The sequence below is a fragment of the Marmota flaviventris genome, chromosome 7 (genome assembly GCF_047511675.1).
Source record: "Marmota flaviventris isolate mMarFla1 chromosome 7, mMarFla1.hap1, whole genome shotgun sequence".
In the NCBI taxonomy this organism is placed as follows: Eukaryota; Metazoa; Chordata; class Mammalia; order Rodentia; family Sciuridae; genus Marmota; species Marmota flaviventris.
In genome coordinates, this window is record NC_092504.1 from 40,930,336 (window position 1) to 40,950,797 (window position 20,462).

The following is a 20,462-nucleotide window of genomic DNA, read 5'->3' on the forward strand; positions in this document are numbered from 1 at the left end:
TGGTTTAGGTTCCACCTTTCAACCCCCAAGAATGAAGGGCAGAATAACTTAGTGGTTATCAGAGTAGTTTCTGGAGCCAGAGGATCTGAGCTAAAATCCTAGTTCTACCATTTCTTTCTTTCAGCTGGGTGACTCTGGCTTAGTTGCCTAATCTCTCTCTCTAGTTTCCTCATCTACAAATTGGGAATGATAACCCTCGTTCCTTAGCATTGTTGTGACATTTAAATGGCTCAGAACTCTACTTGGAACACAGAAAGAACTCATCTTTTATTTAAAAAGCTATTATTATTACTACTCGAAACTTCTAAAATGAAAAGAAAAGAAATGGGTAAGACGGTATTTCTTCAGCTCCCTTTAAACTGCCGAAACCACATAGGATCTACTATCTACCTAATGACTTTCTTTGCATGGATTCTAGAGCTGTATTCAAAGTTCAACAAGATAAGCTGGAACAAGCTACGTAACATCTCTGTGCCTCAGTTGCCTTCACCTGTAAAACAGGGATAATAATAGTAACTTCTTCATTGTGTGGAGGACTGAGGAGATGCACGCAAAACACTCAGAACCACACCTTGTACACAGTTTAATGAGAACAAATTAATATGTCATTTATTTTGTGCCAGCACTCTTTTAAATGCTTTCCATTTATTAACTAGGATTATCATTCTTCACATGCATTAAGCTAGCTCCTTTTTGTTTTTTTAAAAGAATTTAACCTTTAGTTTATTCATTTGTTTTTATGTGGTGCTGAGAATCGAACCCAGTGCTTCACCGGTGCTAGGCAAGCGCTCTACCACTGAACCACAGCCCCAGCCCTCAGCCAGCTCTTAAAGGTAAGGGATCTGACACCTTTCCCTCACCTGTAAAAAAGGACAGCATTCATTTCTGACTTCAGTTACTTACAAGAGAAGGACATTGATCAAGGCGAAAAGTATTTTGTAACCTTGGGAAGAGAAGGTCGGTGGTGACCAGGTTGTCCTCACCCTGAATTACCCTGGGAGCCCACCCAGGTCCAGCCTCCTGGGGGACTTCACTTACCTTCAGGGGCAGTGGGATTTGCAGGATGTTCCCTGCCCTGGTCAGTTTGATTAGCAACTGCACTCCCACTCTTTGTCCTTCGAAGAACACTCAAAGCTCGGTTAATTTTTTTAAAAGATCTACTTCGGATAGTGGATCGCTCAAAGGGCCGTGCTGAGGAAAAGCGAGGTGATAGAACCAGTAGTTAATAGAAATCATCTTTCATGGACACATCTGATAAAATACATGAAAACCTGAACAGTGATGACCTCTAGGTAGTAGGATAACCTCTAGGTAGAATCCGCTTACCTCTGCTTTCTAAATTTTCTACAGTGAAATACATGTGGCTTGTTTTAAAATCAGCTTTCCCCCCTTGGGAGAAAGTGAATGTAACAGCACTTTTCTTGAGCAGGCAGGGAAGGCCCTGGCACTGGGGGAGTGATAAATCATCTGCTCTCCCTTCACCCCCTTTCACCACGTCCGAGTACACAGTTCTAATGACCTGAGGTACTCCTGGTTTCATTTCACTTTGGAGAATTGGACACGGAGTGGCTGCCAAAACTACCAGAACCATTTCCCTTACAAAAACATTTCCAGAATTTTCCACAGTGAGTATTCCGTAGAGGGCAATCCCAAGGAAGGCCAAGAGCCCATTCCCCAACACCCACCCATTTGACTCACCCCTAGTCCGGTTGCTCCGGCCAGAGTCCAAGGGACTGTTTGCTGGCTGACCATCCTCGGCCGTTGACACGTAGGCAGGGTTGTCTAGGCCAGGCTCGTCCATCATTAAGGAGATGGTGGCAGCCGCAGAGACCTCTGGGGAGAGCGCCGTCGCTGTGAGGCTGGCGCAGCCATCTGGGCAGCCATCTTGTGAGCGCCTCTTCCTGTCTTTGGTCAGGCCATAGTGGGAGGCACCTTTACAGCTGAGACAGGAGGAGTGGGGAGGTCAGAAAGGGGTCCCCCCTGTGGTCATTGTTCAGTCAGGCCTCTTCAAACACATAGGCCGGCCCTATGCCCCCTTCCCTTTTCACACGTAGGAACTCAATATACCAACATTGCCACCAAATGGATTAACAACCTGAGAAAACAATTAAAGGGTTCTTATTGTATTCTCCTAATGCAGCCTCTACCCCAGTTGCTGGAATGCAAACCTATGAACATTCTGGTGTCTACGTGACTAGGGTTGGAGGATGGTGATCTTTACCTGTTTGGACTTGGTAATTTCTTCTTGCTGGTATCTATTTTGACCATGAAAGCTCATAGTCATACTCTCACTCCTTTCTTTTGGGTTTTGCTCCCACAGTATTGAACATAAATACAAAGCTCCTCCCAGAATCCATATTTAACTGTCCATGGAAACCAAAGCACCATTGCCACAAAGCCACAGGAGTTTTCTCAGTATCGCTATTCTCTAGGGGCAGGCTTGGTGGCTTCCATTTCTGCCTCTGGGCTGGTCTCCAAGGACCTCCCTTATTGCTCAGAGAGGCTAGGACCAGGGATGTTATACACTGGAAAATGTCATTCATGGTCACATTTTCTAACATTAGGAGAATAAAATAGTTTTTATTTTATTTTATTTTTTAACAAAAACATATTTGCTTCTATCCATCCATTTATGTAAACCTATTTGTTTTACCATCCATTTATGTAAAAAATCAAACAAACTAACTCTGTAAGACCAGTCATTGATGTAATAGGGAGAATTAGAAAGAGAAGATGATCCCTAAGCTTGGGAGTCCAAGGTTTGAGCTGATCTAGGCCCCTATTTTGCCATGACTGCATTTCTGTTGTCACTGGACAAGTCATTTCCCAACCAGAACCTTGCTCACAGGCAAGGTTCTGGTTGGGAAATGATGATGATTTAACTATCTCATTGCACTGTGGTGAGGGTAGGCAGCTCCCATAGTTGAAAAAACAGAAATCATTCCCATGAGTTCCTTTAAGAAGTGGCCATTGGCATGTATTAGACATGCTAATTAGAAGTTATTCTGATCAATTAATTATAAAAAACCCTATTTGATTGAGCTATTTAAAAAAGACTTTTGTGATCCTGTGGGAAATGATGCTTCATTGGAAGAAAAATCCTGGAAAGGAACAGAATCCAATGTTGGTCTACAGTTGATCTGCATGCATGATGTCTACTACCCTTATAACCATAGAACTGGCAGGATAGAAGGCCCTATTGTCTGGATCAGAATCCTTGCCCTTAAATTTACTGAACTGAGGGATGTGGGGCAATTTTTTTAACCTGGTTAAAAAATCTACACTTACTTCTTGGTATGAAGTTTTGTTGATACTGTCTTATTAACAGTTTACCTTGCTCCTTGGAAATGGAGACTATCATGCTAAGAGTTTACCTTGCTAGATACACAGTAAATGTGAATTGTAGACCTTTCCATTATTTAGCTATTTTTAAATGCTTATTTTTTTCATATTGTAACAAGTGTGATTGATGTGGGTACGTGTTTGTTGCCAAGGAGCAGTCACAATATGGATGTCATTGCCTGAGAGTGGCCACACAATCACAGGTGTCTTTCTTGTCATTTCTGCTGTGTTGGCCTCACTCTTGGCACTACAACCCTGAGTTTAACTGCCACTTAAGTATCTTAGAAAAGCTTACATTATGAATCAGCACTGAAATGAAAAGCTACCGTACATATAGAAAGTCTCAGAAACAGAGCAGAGGGGTATACATTGGATATGGATAAAGCAAATATTCATCCTTAGTAGATCTGAAATCCCACATTTTCTTGCAAAGGAAAAAGTAAATGCTTTATTTGCTTAGAAAGACACCTCCAAGGAGATGAAAGGTGATGTTACATTTTGTTATTTAGATCTTCAAAAAGGATCAACTATGTCCTATCAAACAACACAACACAGGGAAGGAGAAGTTGCCAATTCTGCCTTAAAGGATTTCAAAGCACAAGAGTCTGTTGTGAACAATCCAGTCACCATGGGAACAAACATCTTTAAAGATGTTTCAAGATCTTTTAACCAGTGGAACTTCTAAAATTTATGTTTCTTTCAAGCACTTTCAGTATGATGTTTCTTAGAATTAGCATCTTAGCTATGATGAAACATGATTTTAAATCTTAATGGAAAAGAACTAGGATTATACAACTGTGTACCCTCATCTTCTAGAAGAAGAGAAAGGCTGGGACAAGGCCCAGTTCATACTGCTTATACCGCCCACCTGGGAAGAGTTCAAGCTCCTAATTGAGTCAGTGAGATTTTATCATACCGACCAGCTACTTTGGCTTGAAAATATTCTGCTTAAAAATAGCAAAGTGGTTGATATGGGAAATTCAAAAACTGGAAGAAACATTGTGTGATGGAAAAAATAGAAGCCAGTGTGCATTTGAGCAGCTCCCAAGTCATAAATACATGAGTGGAACACTTCTATGCAGGCCAGCAATATTTGGTCAGCAAGGCACAGGAAGGAAGTTCCTAGACTGCTTAGTGGGTCTGGAAACAGCCTTTATTTTTGGGGGGCAACAGTTGCCCTTGACCATATGCCCTGCCAGAGCAGGAAATTAATTTTCCAATTGGACAAAAGGCTGGCAAAGGCACAAGCAAGCTCTTATTGGGGAGGACATGGCATATCCCAGTAAAAGAAAGTGGCATCTTATTCTGTTTCCTGATCACTGAAGATGGGTGAAGCATTCCTAAAAGTTCTGAGTCCCCAAGACTATGCCATGAAAGTAGCATTGCTATTTCAAATTCCTGGGGTTCCAGGAAAGGCAAACTTCATGCAATGGGTAAGGACCTTCCCTTTGGCCCTGGGTCACAGCTGTTCTTATGACTGGGGAGGATGCAGAATTAAGAGTGAAACAGACTCATAAGCTTTGTTTGAAAACAAAAAATAATCTTGTTTAAGTAACTCATCCTTGTGCAATGTTAGCTTGCTCCAACCTCTTGGCTAAGCTGGAATCTAAGGCACAGAGTGATGGATGGAGGGAGCAGCTTTGTACTTACTAATTATCTCTTTTGTGGTGACTAATACTGGGGCCTCTTGATTTACAAGCACACAAGAGGGAAGGATAGAGGAAGAGCTGGTTACCGTTGGCCAGTTCAGGAACATACTGTGAGCCCTGGGTTGTGTTCAAAGCAAGCAGGATTTATGCTCTCTTTCAGTTATCCTGAGCTTGCTAAGTGCTCTCAGGTGGTGATGGCTCTGAACTTGAAGGATGAACACAAGGAACACAGAAAACCACTTTCCAACTGAACCACAAACTCTGGATGTTTGAACGTCCATTAAAACAAGCAATTCGGAACACTGGTTGTCTTGGTGATAATGGAGTAGGGGGGGCCTGCGCTCCTTTATCACAGCAAGCAGAGGCAAATCTGGAAGAAATCTAACCCTAGCTCTGCTGCGATTTTTGTTTCTTTTGTGGGGAGAAAACAAACCCCTTTCCTACAAAATTCCTTGGTCTGTGAATTCACTGTTAAAAGTGAGTTGGAGATGAAGCAGGACAGATTCCAGACACAATTCACAGAGGTCCTGAAGAGTGTCCTCCTGGTTAGGCCAACCAGGCAGCAGTAGCCTATTTATAGGGAATGGCAACCTGCTATGGTGAACTCATCCTCTTATGACAGGAGAGCAAGAGTTGTCCACAAGAAAGTGACCTTCAATACCTTCATCACTGTCATCGGAGCAACTACCTAACCTCCCCTCAATCTAACTTTTATTCTTTCTTTCTCATTTCACTTTTATACCAGATAAACAACCAGTTTGCTCCTCTCTTGGAGTTCATTAATCACCCACTCTGACCTTCCTTTAAACCTGGGCTTGCAAACTCATAGTGCTTTGAGGACAGGAGGGAGGAGGGACTGGGTGGGGACCATGGTGAAGACTGCTATTGGGAGTAGGACCCAGTGGCTACTACAGAGCTTTGCTGATTGTAGCCTTATGAAGGCCAGTCCCGTGCTGCTGGAGCAAGCATTTTGCATGCCAAGAATCATTTTTTAAAAATGTGAAATCTCTCTTGATTTTTAAATGTTGGCCACAAATTCAAAAATTTAAAAAAAACACTGCGTGGTCCAAACAAAACACATATGTAGGAGAGATCTATCTCAAGAGGTGGCACTTTCCAATCTCTGGTAATAAGAAAAAATGGCCAGGTGGGTAGGTTGGGTCCTTTTCTCTTTTCAGTGCCTCAGGCAGCAACACTGCCCTCCTCCTCCTCTACCCCCAATCTCCCTTTCTTCCCACCTGTGTAAGGTATGTGGGTGAGATGTGTGTGTGCCTGCATAGGCGTGTGTGCATGCAGAGGTGAGATGGCCCCTGAGGGCGGCATCCCTTTCATTACCTGCCCCACCCCCATTTCCAGTTCATTCGGAGAAAGAGGCTGAAGTCTCAACTGCTTCACTCCTGAGAGAACGAACAGCTTTCCGGAAGCTAATATTTAACTGTAAAGGGAGACATTAACCCCTTGTGGATGTGCATGTTCTTTCTCTCAGGCAAAGGGAACCAGGATTAGGACACTCTGGAGAGAAGCGGGTTTCCCTGCCAAGAGCTGAGTGTGAGGCTCTTGCTGTTCCATAGAACAGGATGAGTGATTCTGATGGGAGATGGTGGCTGGGGGAGAGAAGCGGCTCTTCTCCATGTTCTCGGGAAGGCAACTGGGAAACAGGCTATGGGAGTCTCAGGGACTCACAGGGCTGGGGCTCAGAGAAGGTCTTCATCAGGGTTCTGGTGACCCCAGAGACTGAGGGTGGGCCTTAGTGTGCTCAGCCCCTAATTCCTTCTCCAGGGCCACTGCCTTTGCCCTAGTCCTCCTGCACCACACCTCCTCCTGAACCCCCTCCCTGTCCCAGGTCTATGTCCCCAATTTCCCACCATCCAGTCCACTGTAACCACACTAACACCATTTCCTTTTACTCATGGGCTTCCCTTGGAAATGTGTCCCACTGCTTGCAGGATTGGGTCTCACCTTCTCATGCTGATGTGGGCCTTTCCTGACCCATTGCGTTGTTCATGGTTTCATCTACAGGGTCCAGCAACCCAGCAGGAGGTTGCAAGAGGAGACGAACATCGCTCACGTCTCATCTTGTAGTCTGCATCATGCTTCACAAATGAGGCCTTGACTACCCTCCCACCTGCTCCCAGCTATCCTGAGGCATCGGTTGCACCACCTCACTTTATAGATGAGGATACAGAAGCCAGAGGGAGAATGAGTCCAAGTCCACAGAGAGGAGCTGGGATCTGAATCCAGAATGTGGGTTCCATGCTTTCTCCCTGGGCCTCTGGCCCAGAGCTTCCCTAGGACTTCAGACTTTTTATCAGAGCACCCACTGCACATCTTCACTTGGACATCTAACAGGCATCTTCAACCTAACACACAACACTCCGACTCTCCCTGCCAAACCAGCTCTTCCCACATCGTCCTTATTTTACATCCTTCCTTTGTTCAGCCCCCAAATCTTAGGCTTGTCCTTGATTCTTTCTCTCTCTTGACACCCAGATATCATCCAGCAAGAGATATCCAGAACTCCTTAAGTTACTAGGCCAGCTTTGAACTTGTGATCCTCCTGCCTCAGCCTCCCGAGTTGCTTGGATTACAGGCCTGTGCCACTGTATCCAGCTCAATATAGAATATGTGAGTGAAAGAATGACTTTCCCTAATAAAAGAATTAACTCAGTTTCTAGACTGTAGAGAGAATCACACGTTGCACAATCCTGATCAAAAAGCTCCAAAATCTGAAGCATTGTCAGCATTGACATAATGCCCCAAGTGGAACATTTTACATCTGAAATGTGATGGGGTCCAGTCAATGCATGTGCTAAAAATACTGAATAAAATTACCCTTGGGCTATATGTATGAGGTGTATATGAAACAAACAAATTTTGTGTTTAGCGTTAGGTCTCAACCCCAAGATATCTAATTATGTGTATGCAAATATTCCAAAATACTAAAAGAAATCTGAAATCCAAAACACTTTTGGTCCCAAGCATTTCAGATAAGGTATTCTCAATCTGTATCTTAACTGGATATTTATATTCATCAGATGACTCAGGTCAGTTGTGCTTCTACCCAGATGAAGTGCCCCTTGGCACTGTACCATCTCAGTGTGAAGTCTATACCCCACCACTGTGGTACTCAGTCTCTGCAGGCTAAGATCCTAACTCATGAATGAGGCCAGATGTGAGATGCTGACCTTCATGGTGAACATTCCTTGAACAATTAGTCCAGGCACATTCATTTTTAAAATTATTGGGGGGAACAATATTTTAAAGCCTAAATATACCATCCAAACAACAGATTTTGTGACTCAAAATTCCAAAGCAATAACAATTATTATACCAAAAAAAAAAAATCTATGATAGGGGAGCATTTCACAGAGAGATTGGAATTTACTAGTCTATAATTAAGTCAATGGAGCCAACCTCTAAAAATGGCAGGCTCGCTCTCTAGGACTGAGGTGGCTTCCTCATCCTGGTGCTTGGGAAGAACAGGCTCCTAGATTCCCATGTGTTTCATGGCCACCGGTCAAGACACATCAACTCTGCTAACTGGTTAGCTCTGGGCAACCACAAGGCTCTAAGTAAACATTGGTTGAATTGAACTGAGTAACAGTCACCCCTTTTAGTGTTCTGTTTGTTGAAATTACCATGTTGGGGATTTCAGGCTGCACCCACATGGCCCTGATAACACATAATTACTTGTGGGTGATTGTCATACCGATGGGCATCTCCCTTTCCCTCAGCAAGATCATCATTATTTCCTTTTCATTTTCATGCACTCCAATCCAAGGCCAGAGAGAGGGGTGGGGGTAGGGGTGGGAAGGGAAAGGTAGATTTTTTTTTTCAGTTGGTCTTCCTTTTGTTCATATACTTCCCTTAAAACTTTCATTGGATTTTATTTGCTCTGGGTTTTAAAACCTGGGACTAAAGAGTAATTATTGCCATATACTGTCCCCTTTGACACATGATGTTGGTTCCATAGGGATTTTTTAAAGTGATACTGAAATATAATTTTGGATTCAATGAATGCTATAGAGAGCCTCCTCAGAAAGATGGTACGGTGAGATGGAAATAGTGCAGGCTTTCAAGTTTAAAATACCTAGGTGGGAATCCTAGGTCTGCCATCAACCAGCTCTGCAAAGTTGGGCAAATTCCTCAGTCCCTTTGTACATCATTTCCCATCTGTAGAATGGACACAATAATTTTTATTTACCATGAGTTTAAAGATTCATTAAAATTGCCCAGCTGTGTAGTAGCAACTCATTAAGCAGAAACTAGCATAATTATTATGCCTTGAGGCATATTCTTAGGCTGCATCTTCTTGAATAACATCTCTTTGGGCTAAGAATATTAGGTGGAGTCATTCTTCCTTGTTCAGATGGCTTTTTGTCCCCTTCTAGGTTATAATCCATGTTCCCTGGGATAGACCCTCATGGCCACTTACACAGGTATCAGAAACCGTACATGAAAACACCCCCAGCACTTGTAGTCACGGGTGACCTGTCAGTTAATAGAAGAAATCATCAGCTCGGCAAGCCCACCCTCTGGGAGTCAGCTTAGATCCTGAGTATGAGTTTGATTCTGAGCAGCCCCTGAGCTGGAGAACCATTGTTTCTCTTACATCACCCCAGCCACACGCTGCCTCCCCTCATTAGCCCCTTTCTTCTGCCTCCAAACCACTGGGGAGAAATGTCCCTAGTGGGCATATATGTTCCCAGTTCTTCTAACCACCTCTGTTTCACTTGCTGATGAACACCAGAACACCAGAAAGGGAAAATTCAAAACAACCTGGAGAGGTATGCGAAAACAAAGGCCAAGTTAGGGGCAGCTGGATCCGCTGTTTCGTAGCTTGGTGGGAAGAGGAGCAGAAGGTGCAGCGTGTCCTCAGGATAGAGTTCACTCAGGTGACAAATGGACCAAGGCCAACTTAAGCAAGCACTTGACTCAGGTTTGCCAAGATACTGATGTTTGCAGTGGAGGTATTATCCAGTGCTGGGCAGGTGTGAGAAACAGCTGGCCAGTCTCTGAACAAGGCCAGTTTCTACCTTGGAGGGTAGAAGGGAGGGAAAGAGGAGGTGAACATTTTTCCAGCTAATGTTAAAGATGTCCTTTCCTATCTCTCTTTTCTATTAGTTTACAGAATTAGCTTCTGTAAGAATCTGTGATTCCATCTGTGATGGTTAGGATGTGAGGTGTCCCAGAAAAGCTCACGTGAGAAAATATAAGAAATGATTGGGTCATAGCCTTAACCTAATCAGTGAATTGATCCCTGATGGGATTAACTAAGTGGTGACTGGAGGCAGGTAGGGTGTGGTTGGAGGAAGCAGTTGATTGGGGGCGTGGCTTTGGATAATGGAGACCTCTCTTTCTGCTGCCTGATCACCATGTGAGCTGTTTCCTTCAGCCACATTCTTCCACCATGTTGTTTTTCCTCATGTGGAGACCTGAGGAATAAAACTGGCTGTCTATGGAATGAGAACTCTGAAACCGTGATCCCGCAAATAAACTTTTCCTCCTCTACAATTGTGCTGGTCAGGTCTTTTAGTCACAGTTGTGAAAAAGCCAACTAAAACCTCATCTCTTATCAAATCTCAACCCACAAATCAATGACCACATAGTTATGGCCAATATTTCCAGTCCACTTATTATCATCTATGGACTAAACCCTGTTTTACACACTCTGTACACATAAATCCATCCAGTCCTCACCCCATCCACTCAAGGGAGATCCTGTTACATGCCCACTTGGCCTATGAGAAATCAAGGCACAGAGGGATGAAGTAACTCTTCCGGGGTCACATGGTAAGTGGAAGGTCTGGGGTCTGAACCCAAGGCAGGCAGAACTTAACTGGGTGCACACCCCAAGATGCCATGTAGACTGATGGCTGATAATTGGGAGGTGATTGCAACATGGGAGGCAGAGAAAAAGCAAGGAAAATTAGAAGCAGGTTATTTATAATTTTAGACTCTTTGCTTTTGATATCGTTTGCTGCCAGTTACTGAGTGGCTGCTATGGGGAACACAGGAGGCACAAGCTGTCAAGCGTGGCCTGTTCTTATCCAGTTGGCATCTTGGGGCCTAGGGTGACAGGCAAGAGCTAACTGTGACCATTATGCTGCCTCTGCCTTCATGTTGGCCCTGTCATCAGGGCCATTTGTCAGTGGAACATGTTGCTGGGTCCCCGTGTGCCCTCGAGCTTGTTTTCTCATTGCCATTCTTCCTCTCCAAAAATAACGTAATTATCTCCAGGATCAGGCGTGGCCTCTGAATCCTAGAGATGGAGCCTTGAAAGGATCCTGTGGTGACGGGGAGGCACAGGGTGACTCCTCTGTGTGATTTATCCATCCACCTCTAGGGGGAGCCCGTTAGTCCAGGCATTGGCATATTCCTGTGTACTCGTAACAGCATCTGCCCTGGTTGTAAACAGTGAGGAGAGGAGGCCAAGGTGACCATGACACTAGCTAGTACACTATTCTCTCTCTCTCTCTCTCTCTCTCTCTCTCTCTCTCTCTCTCTCTCTCTCTCTCTATCAGAGATTGAATCCAGAGGTGCTTATCCACAGAGCCATATCTCCAGCCCTTTTATTAGAGACAAAGTCTTACTGAGTTGCTGAGGCTGTCTTTGAATTTGCGATCTGCCTGCCTCAGCCTCCCGAGTTGCTGGGATTACAGGCATGGGCTGCCACGCCCCGGTTGCTCCTTTGAATCACAAGGCTCATCAACTGAGCTATTGTCTGCTATTTGATCTTTATTAGCAGGCACAGTTCTGGGGCTTATCCTATTAAACACGGCCCCAACTGGGTATATTATCCCCATTTTACAGGTGTGGAAAAATGAGGTTCAAAAAGGTTATGTAATTTACCCCAGATGGCACAATATTAAAGCAAAACCTGAAAGTTAGACACAGCTCTGACTGTTTTTTTTTTAATATTTATTTTTTAGTTTTAGGTGGACACAATATCTTTATTTTATTTTTATGTGGTGCTGAGGATAGAACCCAGGGCTTCACACATGCCATGCAAGCGCACTACCACTTGAGCCACATCCTCAGCCCCTGACTGGGTTTTTATTGCTGATTTAAATTCAATACATATGTCAGGTCTCAACTAACACATATACACACAGGCCTTAACCTGGGTCAGGTTGGTCTTACCCAGTTAATTCTTCCAACAATAACCTAATGAGGTAGGCATGATCATTACCTCTGTTTTGCATATTTGAAACAAGGCATAGGTTAACTTGCCTAGTTAGCATCTAGGATGATGAGCAGTCCCAGACCTGGTTTTTGAGAGGTAGAATTTTTAGTATTAAAATTGGTCAGTCCCAGGCAAAAAACAAGATGGTCACCTTATAAGTGGCAAAGACAGAGTTTGGCATCAGAGTTATGACTCTGAATAGGACACTCTTAACCATGATTCTGCAGTACATCTTCTGTCTTTTCCTATGTTTTTGCTGGAAGATTTAAGAGAAGCAGAAGCTGGTTTTGGAGGGGACCTCATGCACCTCCCCAGCACAGGATTCTAAGCTGCTCTGTTAGATGTTGGGTTCCAAAATGCCATCCCCAAATTGTCTCAGTGCAGCCCCTCACGGCAACCCTGGCTAGTCCAAACCTTACACAATTCCAGAGCTTCCAGCAACTAAAGGAATTGAACCCACTGTTTAGTTTAGGAAGAGCTGAGCTGATAGCCAGGAGCGCCTGATAAATACCAGTGCTGCTCCCTGGGCTGAGGCTGAAGAATTCCAAAGCCGAAACCAGATGTGAGGTTGACAATGGTTAATGAGGGAAGGTGGAGGGCTTGGGCACAGTCCACATGCCAGGTCCATTCTTCACAGAGACGTCAGAGTAGTTCATCCGTTCTGTGATTCTCTGACATCTTTGGGGTCACTGAGTTCTTTCCCTAGACACTTTGGGGGAGGGGAGCAGATAATTCCCATGCTACAGATGATTTGAGTTTTCTGTCAGCTGCCATGGATGGATTCAGGTACGTAGGTGTTGGGGGTGGTCAGTTTCTTTGGGGTTAACCTTTGTTCCCTGCAATTCCTGTTTCCATTCTGAGTGATTGTACTTAAGTTTTTGGGAGGTTGGAGTATCGGGGATTGAACTCAGGGGAACTAGGTTAGTGAACCACATTCCCAGCCCTATTTTGTATTTTATTTAGAGACAGAGTCTCACTGAGTTGCTTAGTGCCTTGCTTTTGCTGAGGCTGGCTTTGAACTCATGATCCTCGTGCCTCAGTCTCCTGAGCCACTGGGATTACAGGCGTATAACAATGATCCTGGCCTGAACTTAATTTTATAACACTTGCAAATGACAGAAGCTTGGCTCAGATCAACTGTGCTTTCCATTTCAGGATTGCTCAGGAAGGATTTTTAGGGTAACTGGAAAGGGTGGCTTTTATGGTGGTGAAAATTTCTAGACATACTATCATTGAGCTTTTCTGATCAGCTTTGAAAGCAGCCTTGGTGTGCAGCTTCCTATAATGTTTGTTGTTTGTTTGTTTTTGAAGCCTTTGTGTTTCTGTAAGGTCTTTACCATCCCAGGGGCTGCTCAGAGTCTGTCCCAGCTCAGTGTGAAGATGGAGTGTGGGGGAAGGTGGTGTGGCACTCGGGAGGAAATCATTTCCAGACGTATAAAAACATTTCCTTCAGTCCTCCAAGAGCATTCCATTGCACTCCTAGGATAACTATGAAATGCCAGAGTTTGTCCAAACCTTTTCAGGACTGGGTGTCAGACTCTTACATGCACTACCCGACACTCGGATATTGAGAAATTGTGTTCTTCCTCCTCTGTGTTTGAGAAAATGTCATGCAAAGATATTCAGCTCCTTTTGCCAAATCTTTTTGCATGAAACAAAAACTCTATTTTTCCAGTCATTTTGTTTGCTAAATGAGCTTCCTCCCCTTTTAAATTTTTTTTAAAAAGCCTTTTTAGTTGTTGGTGGACCTGTATTTTCTTTATTTATATGCAGTGCTGAGAATCAAACCCAGTGCCTCACAGGTGCTAGGCAAGTGCTCTACCCCTGAGCCACCACCCCAGTTCTTCCTCCCCTTTTAATCTATTCAAAACAAACAACCTTCTTCCTCCTTCTGTAAATCATACTTTATTTCTTCTACACTGTGTTGTGTAAATGGTGGGGAGCAGAGTCATGCTTCTCCTGTTGGCAGGAAATGCCAGCTCCATGTTGACTTGCTGGATAACCGAAAACCCCTTCTTTCTCCATCATTTTTCCACCTTTTGGCTACTGTTCTGCTCAGTTCCTTTCATTTGGCACAGTCACTGCATATTTTTGTCAGCTTTTTCGCTGCTGTGACTAAAGGATCTGACTAGAACAACTGGAGAGGAGGAAGAGTTTATTTGAGGGCTCATGGTTTCAGAGGTCTTAGTCCATAGAAGGCTGGTTCCATTCCTCAGGGACCCAGGTGACGCTGAACATCATGGTGGGAGAGTGTGGCAGAGGGAAGCAGCTCACATCACAGAGATCCGGGAGCAGAGAGACGAGACTCCACTCTCCAGATACAAATATATACACCAAATCCACACCCCAATTCCCACCTCCTCCAGCCACACCCTACCAGTTCAGTTACCACTCAGTTAATCCCTATCAAGGGATTAAATCACTGATTGGGTTAAGACCTCACAACCCAATCCTTTCTCCTCTAAACCTTATTACATTGTCTCCCATGTGAGCTTTTGGGGTCACCTCATATCCAAACCTTAACGCTGCACTACATAGGCTTCTTTCAATCAGGCACAGTAACAAACGGTCTCTCTTCACCTCCAATCCATCTCTACCATAGGTCTTTGCCCAGGCTGGACTCTAGTGGCCACCATGCAAGTTCCACCCATGTATCCAAAGCCTACCTCAAATCTTGTTCTCTCTGCTGAAGCTTCACAGTACACCAGCCCCCACTTATCACCTGGGGATACATTCCAAGACCCCCAGTGGATGCCTGAAACTTCAGAGGGTACTTAATCCTATGTATATTATGCTCTCCCTATACATAGATGCCTATGATAAAGTTTGATTTATAAATCAGGATTGGTAGAAGATGAACAATAACTAAAAATAGAACAGTTATAACAATATATTGTGATGAGAGTAACATGATTGTGGTCTCTCTAAACATCTTATTGTATTGTACTCACCCATCTTCTTTTTGTTAACCATGGGTAACTGAAACTTTGGGAAGGAAAACCATGGATAAGGGGTGGGGGGACTGTTATAATCTCTCTCCTCTTGGAACTCATTCATTCATTCATTCTAATTTGTTTTGGGGTACTGGGGGTTAAACCCAGGGCCTTTCACATGCTGGACAAGCACTTGACCATTGATCTACATTTGTAGTTCTTTCGTATATTTAATTTTGAGATAGGGTCTCCCTGCATTGATCAGATTGGCCTCTAAGTTGCCCTCCTGCTGCCTCAGCCTCCCAAGTAGTTGGGATTATAGATGTGTGACTCAATACCTGGCTCATTTCATAAATATTTAAGTGGCTAATAATATCTACTGAATGTGGGACATAGGTTAGGTGCTCCTAAGACTCTTGCTGGGTGTGGTCGCCCATGCCTATATTCCCAATGGCTTGGAAGGCTGAGGCAGGAGGATCGCCAGTTCAAAGCCGGCCTCAGCAAAAGCAAGGAACTAAGCACCTCAGTGAGACTCTGTCTCTAAATAAAATACAAAATAGGGCTGGGGATATGGTTTAGTAGTTGGAGTGCCCCTGAGTTTAATTCCTGGTACCCTCATCCCCCCAAAAAAAGGCTCTGCCCCTGTAGTAGTTAGTAATCTAGCACAGCACTAAGATAGGCAGATAACAAGGACGTGGGAGCTACATAGTCCTCCACTTCCACAGGTTCCACAACCAAGGAGTGCACCAAGTGTGAATCAGATATATTCAGGGGAAAAAAAATTCCAAAATATTCCAAAAACCAATCTTGAATTTTCCATGTATTGAGTGCTACACTGAATACACTTGAATGTACTAGATAAACTACAGGCGTACGATGCTGTAGCCCCCCTGCCTCTGCTGGCATGTCAAAGGTCAAACTCCCTGCAACCACGTCCTGTATGTCTTCTCTCAAGAATAAAGTATTGTTTTACGTGGAAGCTGTTTATAAAATGCTTCATTGGTTACATTAGAGTCAAATAGAAATAGCTTGTTTTGTTCTGATTTCAAAACTGAGGTTTAGGGAAGAGCCAAACATTTTTGAAAATATGGAAAAATAAAAAGAAGAAAATAAAAATAATCCATAATTCCATCCCAAAGAAAACTGCTGCTGCTCTGTTAGTATTTAGCCTTTCAATCTTTTTATATGCCTAGACACGCACATATAGGTGTTTATATTTTTGTATTTTCCTACAACTGGACCAAAAGAAATGCATATTTTTAGAGACTGTACATTTTAAGGTATATTGCTAAGCAACTTGACCATTGTTCTATCAACATGCCTTTTCTATCAAGCAAGGCATAATCTCTGGGTGGGTCTACTATACACTGGTATTTTTGCAAAGTCCCCCAGGTGATTCCAGTGTATAGTCATGTTTGAGAGCCACAATCCTAAAGTGTTCCATCCATCTCATTTAATTGACTGAATTACATACATGTACTTAAACCTAACTGCCCACTGACCAATCACTGCTCTGTGAATTCTTGAAATCATTCATTTCATTCTTCAAGGCTGGGTGACTAGGTGTCCGTGCTCCCAGGGCAGTTACTAGGCTATTTTCCTTATCCCAGGCTGTGTGGGAACTGTTCATAAATAAAGCATGAGGTACTGGGTAGTCCCTCTAGGAAAGAGGTAGAATGGGTGCTTTTTCTTTTTCCCTCAACTATGGGACTACTTGGACTTGGAAAAAGGAAGAATTCAGGCTCACTGCCCTCTCTTCCACTAGAGAGCATCCACTTACCCTGACCTTGGACAGTGCCAGACTACACAAAGCAATGTATTCTCTAAATTACTAGAAGTTGACTTCTGACAGTTTTATTATTTGCATGATACCGTAAGATACAACCAGGCAAATGACCCATCAAGAGGGGCTGATAGGATCACAAAACATTCCCCAAACTTATAGATAGCTCAAGGTGTACATTTCAATAAGCATAATGATGGATTTCTCTGGCTTAAAGCAACCCTCATTAAGGGTTTCATTTTTTTCCATTTTCTTAAATAATTAAAACTTTCAAATGAGGTCTACTGGACCCTCTGCCAGCTCTAACTATAAGCCCAAGATCTGTGCAGGGGACAATGGTGATGCTCCAAGTGCAGCAGATTCTCAGGGAACACCTGTTCAATGACGATGCAGGAATAGTTCAGTAATTAGGTTCTTGATTCCAATTCCTGACATAAAAACTAGTCACTCTGTTCCTGATTCAGAAACCTCACTTAAGAATTGAAATAATTTAGCTAGACATGGTGGCAGACACCTGTAATCCCAGTCGCTTGGGAGGCTGAGACAGATCACAAGTTCAAGGCCAGCCTCAGCAACTTAGCAAGGCCCCGAGCAGCCTTGACATCCTATCTCAAAATAAAAAATAAAAAGGGCTGGGGATATTGCTCAGTGGTTAAGCACCCCTGGGTTCAATCCCCAATACCAAAAAAAAAAAAAAAAAAAAAAATTGAAATAACTTTAAAAAATACCCTCATAATCTCATTTACTTTTATACTCATCTTTACATACACCCTCAAACCATGCACACTAAGGTTATAAACTTCTCAAGGTGGGTAAATGTCTTAAAATACTACTTGCCCACCATGCATATTAGGGTGATTTCTATAAGCACAGTGGAGGTTTTGCACACCTGGTAAAGCCTCTGTCTTTACTATGAACTCTTCAATAGTCAGTGTTTAGTTTTGATTCCTACTATTCTGAATCCTAAACATGGCCATACCTATTGTTTTTTTTTTTTTTTTTAATCACTTGTGGGCTAAAAGTTTGCCTTTTGGGTCTCCACCCATTTCTTTTTCCTTTCACTTTTCTAGGAATTTAATAGCCTTGTGGAAGAGATAGCAAAGAACAGAAAAAGAAAAAAATGTGTAAGTGAAACATAGAGTCTGGCCATCTGCCAACCACTCAATTCATCACTCAACTTACTCATAACTAAAATCTATCACCAGAGAACGCACTGAGATCAATGGGGTCAAACATTTCAATCTGTCCAATTTTTCTAGAAGGAGTAAACAGCATCCCCAGATTTATTAGGGTGCCATGGACTTCCAAGTTGTTCCAGTCAAGCTTTTGCCCATCTGCCAAAAATGGAAACAGGAGATGGGAATGCGAAGCTGCAGGGGATTAGGGCAGTCAGCAAAGACGCAGTCTCCATGTGGTGGATTTTGAAGCTAACATCCTTTGGATCTGAACTCTCCTAGATATTGTAAATTTTTATTAAGATGTTAGACATTTCATTTACTGTGAGTTGTTTATGATAATATAAAACAACTGCACAGATCTCCAACTACATTAAAGAATAGGACCCTCTAGGAACATCCCAAGGAGACCCCAATCTAGGCATGCGTTTATGTTCCTGACAAAGACTAAGGATTGTTCTAGTACTATCCTGTGAATCTTGGAAAAGATTATCTCAAGTCGTGCAAGTTTTCGAATATAAATGTGCACATTTCATTCAAACCCAGACAGTGCTCTGTGGGAAAGAAATTTTCTGATTCACAGGTGAACTTGGAACTATAGTTTGTGTATCTCCAAAAGAAGACAAACCCAGGTAATGGAGACAGGCCTAGGTATATTACAGAAATCATTCTGCATCCGGGTAATTTAAGGTATTTGAGACAGTTTGCAGCCCCTTTTACTTTGCTAATTTTTTCCTAACATACTCAGTGAGGGCTCCACTCTCATTATTCCCCCATCATCCTGCTTGCCTGACAGTGAGAGGATCTGGTTAATTGCAGGAGAGGACTGAGTTTCCACACTGAGAACTAATAGTCAGAAGACAGTTTCTTTTCCATTGATTTAACTGTCATTGGCTGGTCAGCCTTTTCTTAAATTGACCATCAATCTTATTATATAAGACTGACATTTCATATAAGTTTTGTTCCTCCAGAAAACCAGGAGATTTGGACTCCCTGTCTGCGCTCTTAATGTTAATGGTAGGGGGATGTGTTTTCAGAAAATACAGTTTGATAAGCAACAGTCTTATGGTTTAAATTAAATAAATAGTCAACAGGCTTTCACTGGACTTTGATAGCAATATGGTCATGTTCTTGTTGAAATTATGATGGATTTGTAGAGCTAGTGATTGAGAGTGGAGATCACCTGTCTTAAAAATAAATAAAGAGCTAATGGAAGTGGCAGACATGGCCCTCAGTAGAACAAACATTTGTTGACCCCTATACCCTCATCTCATAGATGGTATTTATCACATTTAATACTCACCACTAAATCTGAGGACCAAGGTGGTGCTGTTTTTCATTTAGTAAATAAAAAAAACAATAGATTCAGAGAAGTTAAGTTGGTCATCCAATGTCATACAATAGCAAAGATTTTCCTTGAAGACTCAATTTAATACAACTAGTAGATGGTAAACCAAAATATGGGTAATAAGCCAGTGTGATAGCAAGCCCATGTTCTTTCCATCAGTCAATGTCACATCTTGGGCTCATTCAATTCCTAGAAAGTCAGCTGCATTTCTGAGGAGAACATACGTAAGATTTAAGAAAAGTAAATACAGTTGAGCAATTTGGGTCCTGCACACAGGAGTGCAGCTGAGGAGTTGGGGGGGACTCCCATCCAGCCAGTGCCCTGCTTCCCAACACATGTGCCAGCAGGGGATATGTCTACCAAGAGGATGGGCCCTTTCTTGGCAAAACAGCTCTGTTCATGCTGAAGTATTTTTTTTTTTTACCAATTTCCATGTGATCTGAAGGAGGCCTTGCATGGAAGAAGCCTTGCAGTGTGCAGCTGGAGATTTGTGCATGGTTTTAGAAGCTTCCAGAAAGCTTTTGTGTACTGCTAGGTAGTACTCTAAACTTATTAGCCCTTTGCAACCACAGAGCCTTCTAATATTTACACATGCTCACCCTTCAGTTCCACTCTCATTTAGAATTCCCGAAGCTACTCAGCATGGACAAGGTTCCCCAAGTGACAGATTTTTAAAACTCCTTAAAATCTCTGTTACTTGTTCAAAGTCAAACTGCTGGTAAACCAAGAGAACACAAGCCTAAAACTTCTTACCTCTTTCATTCTGCTTTTGCTTTTCCATGGTTTCAGCCCAACCCACCTTATCTAGCTAACCACACAGATCAAAAAGACATTGGCCCCCTGTCTGCAATTCCAGTTCTCTGGTGGCCTCAGGAGATCTAAGAACTATATCTGTTCCATCTACAAAGTCCACTGGCCATCATCCACCATGAGGAGAGAACTGTAGGACCCGTAGATAGAGAGAGCTCAATACTGCCATTTCAGTGCCTCAAAACTGCTTAAAGGTAGACTTGGTCAAAGAAGGTTCTTCCTGGATCAAAAACATG

General features: G+C 43.0%; 1 protein-coding gene across 6 annotated transcripts in view; it reads right to left on the reverse strand.

Annotated features, from left to right (window-relative positions):
* The window catches only part of Lnx1 (ligand of numb-protein X 1), a 166,805-nt gene that overhangs the window by 36,487 nt on the left and 109,856 nt on the right, over positions 1 to 20,462 (reverse strand). For all 6 annotated transcript variants that reach the window (XM_071614279.1, XM_071614280.1, XM_027938160.3 and 3 more), the window contains 2 exons: positions 1,699 to 1,940; positions 1,039 to 1,191 (listed from right to left, as the gene is read on the reverse strand). In XM_071614279.1, the coding sequence (XP_071470380.1) occupies positions 1,039 to 1,191; positions 1,699 to 1,940 (395 nt within the window). The remainder of the gene's footprint in view (positions 1 to 1,038; positions 1,192 to 1,698; positions 1,941 to 20,462) is intronic.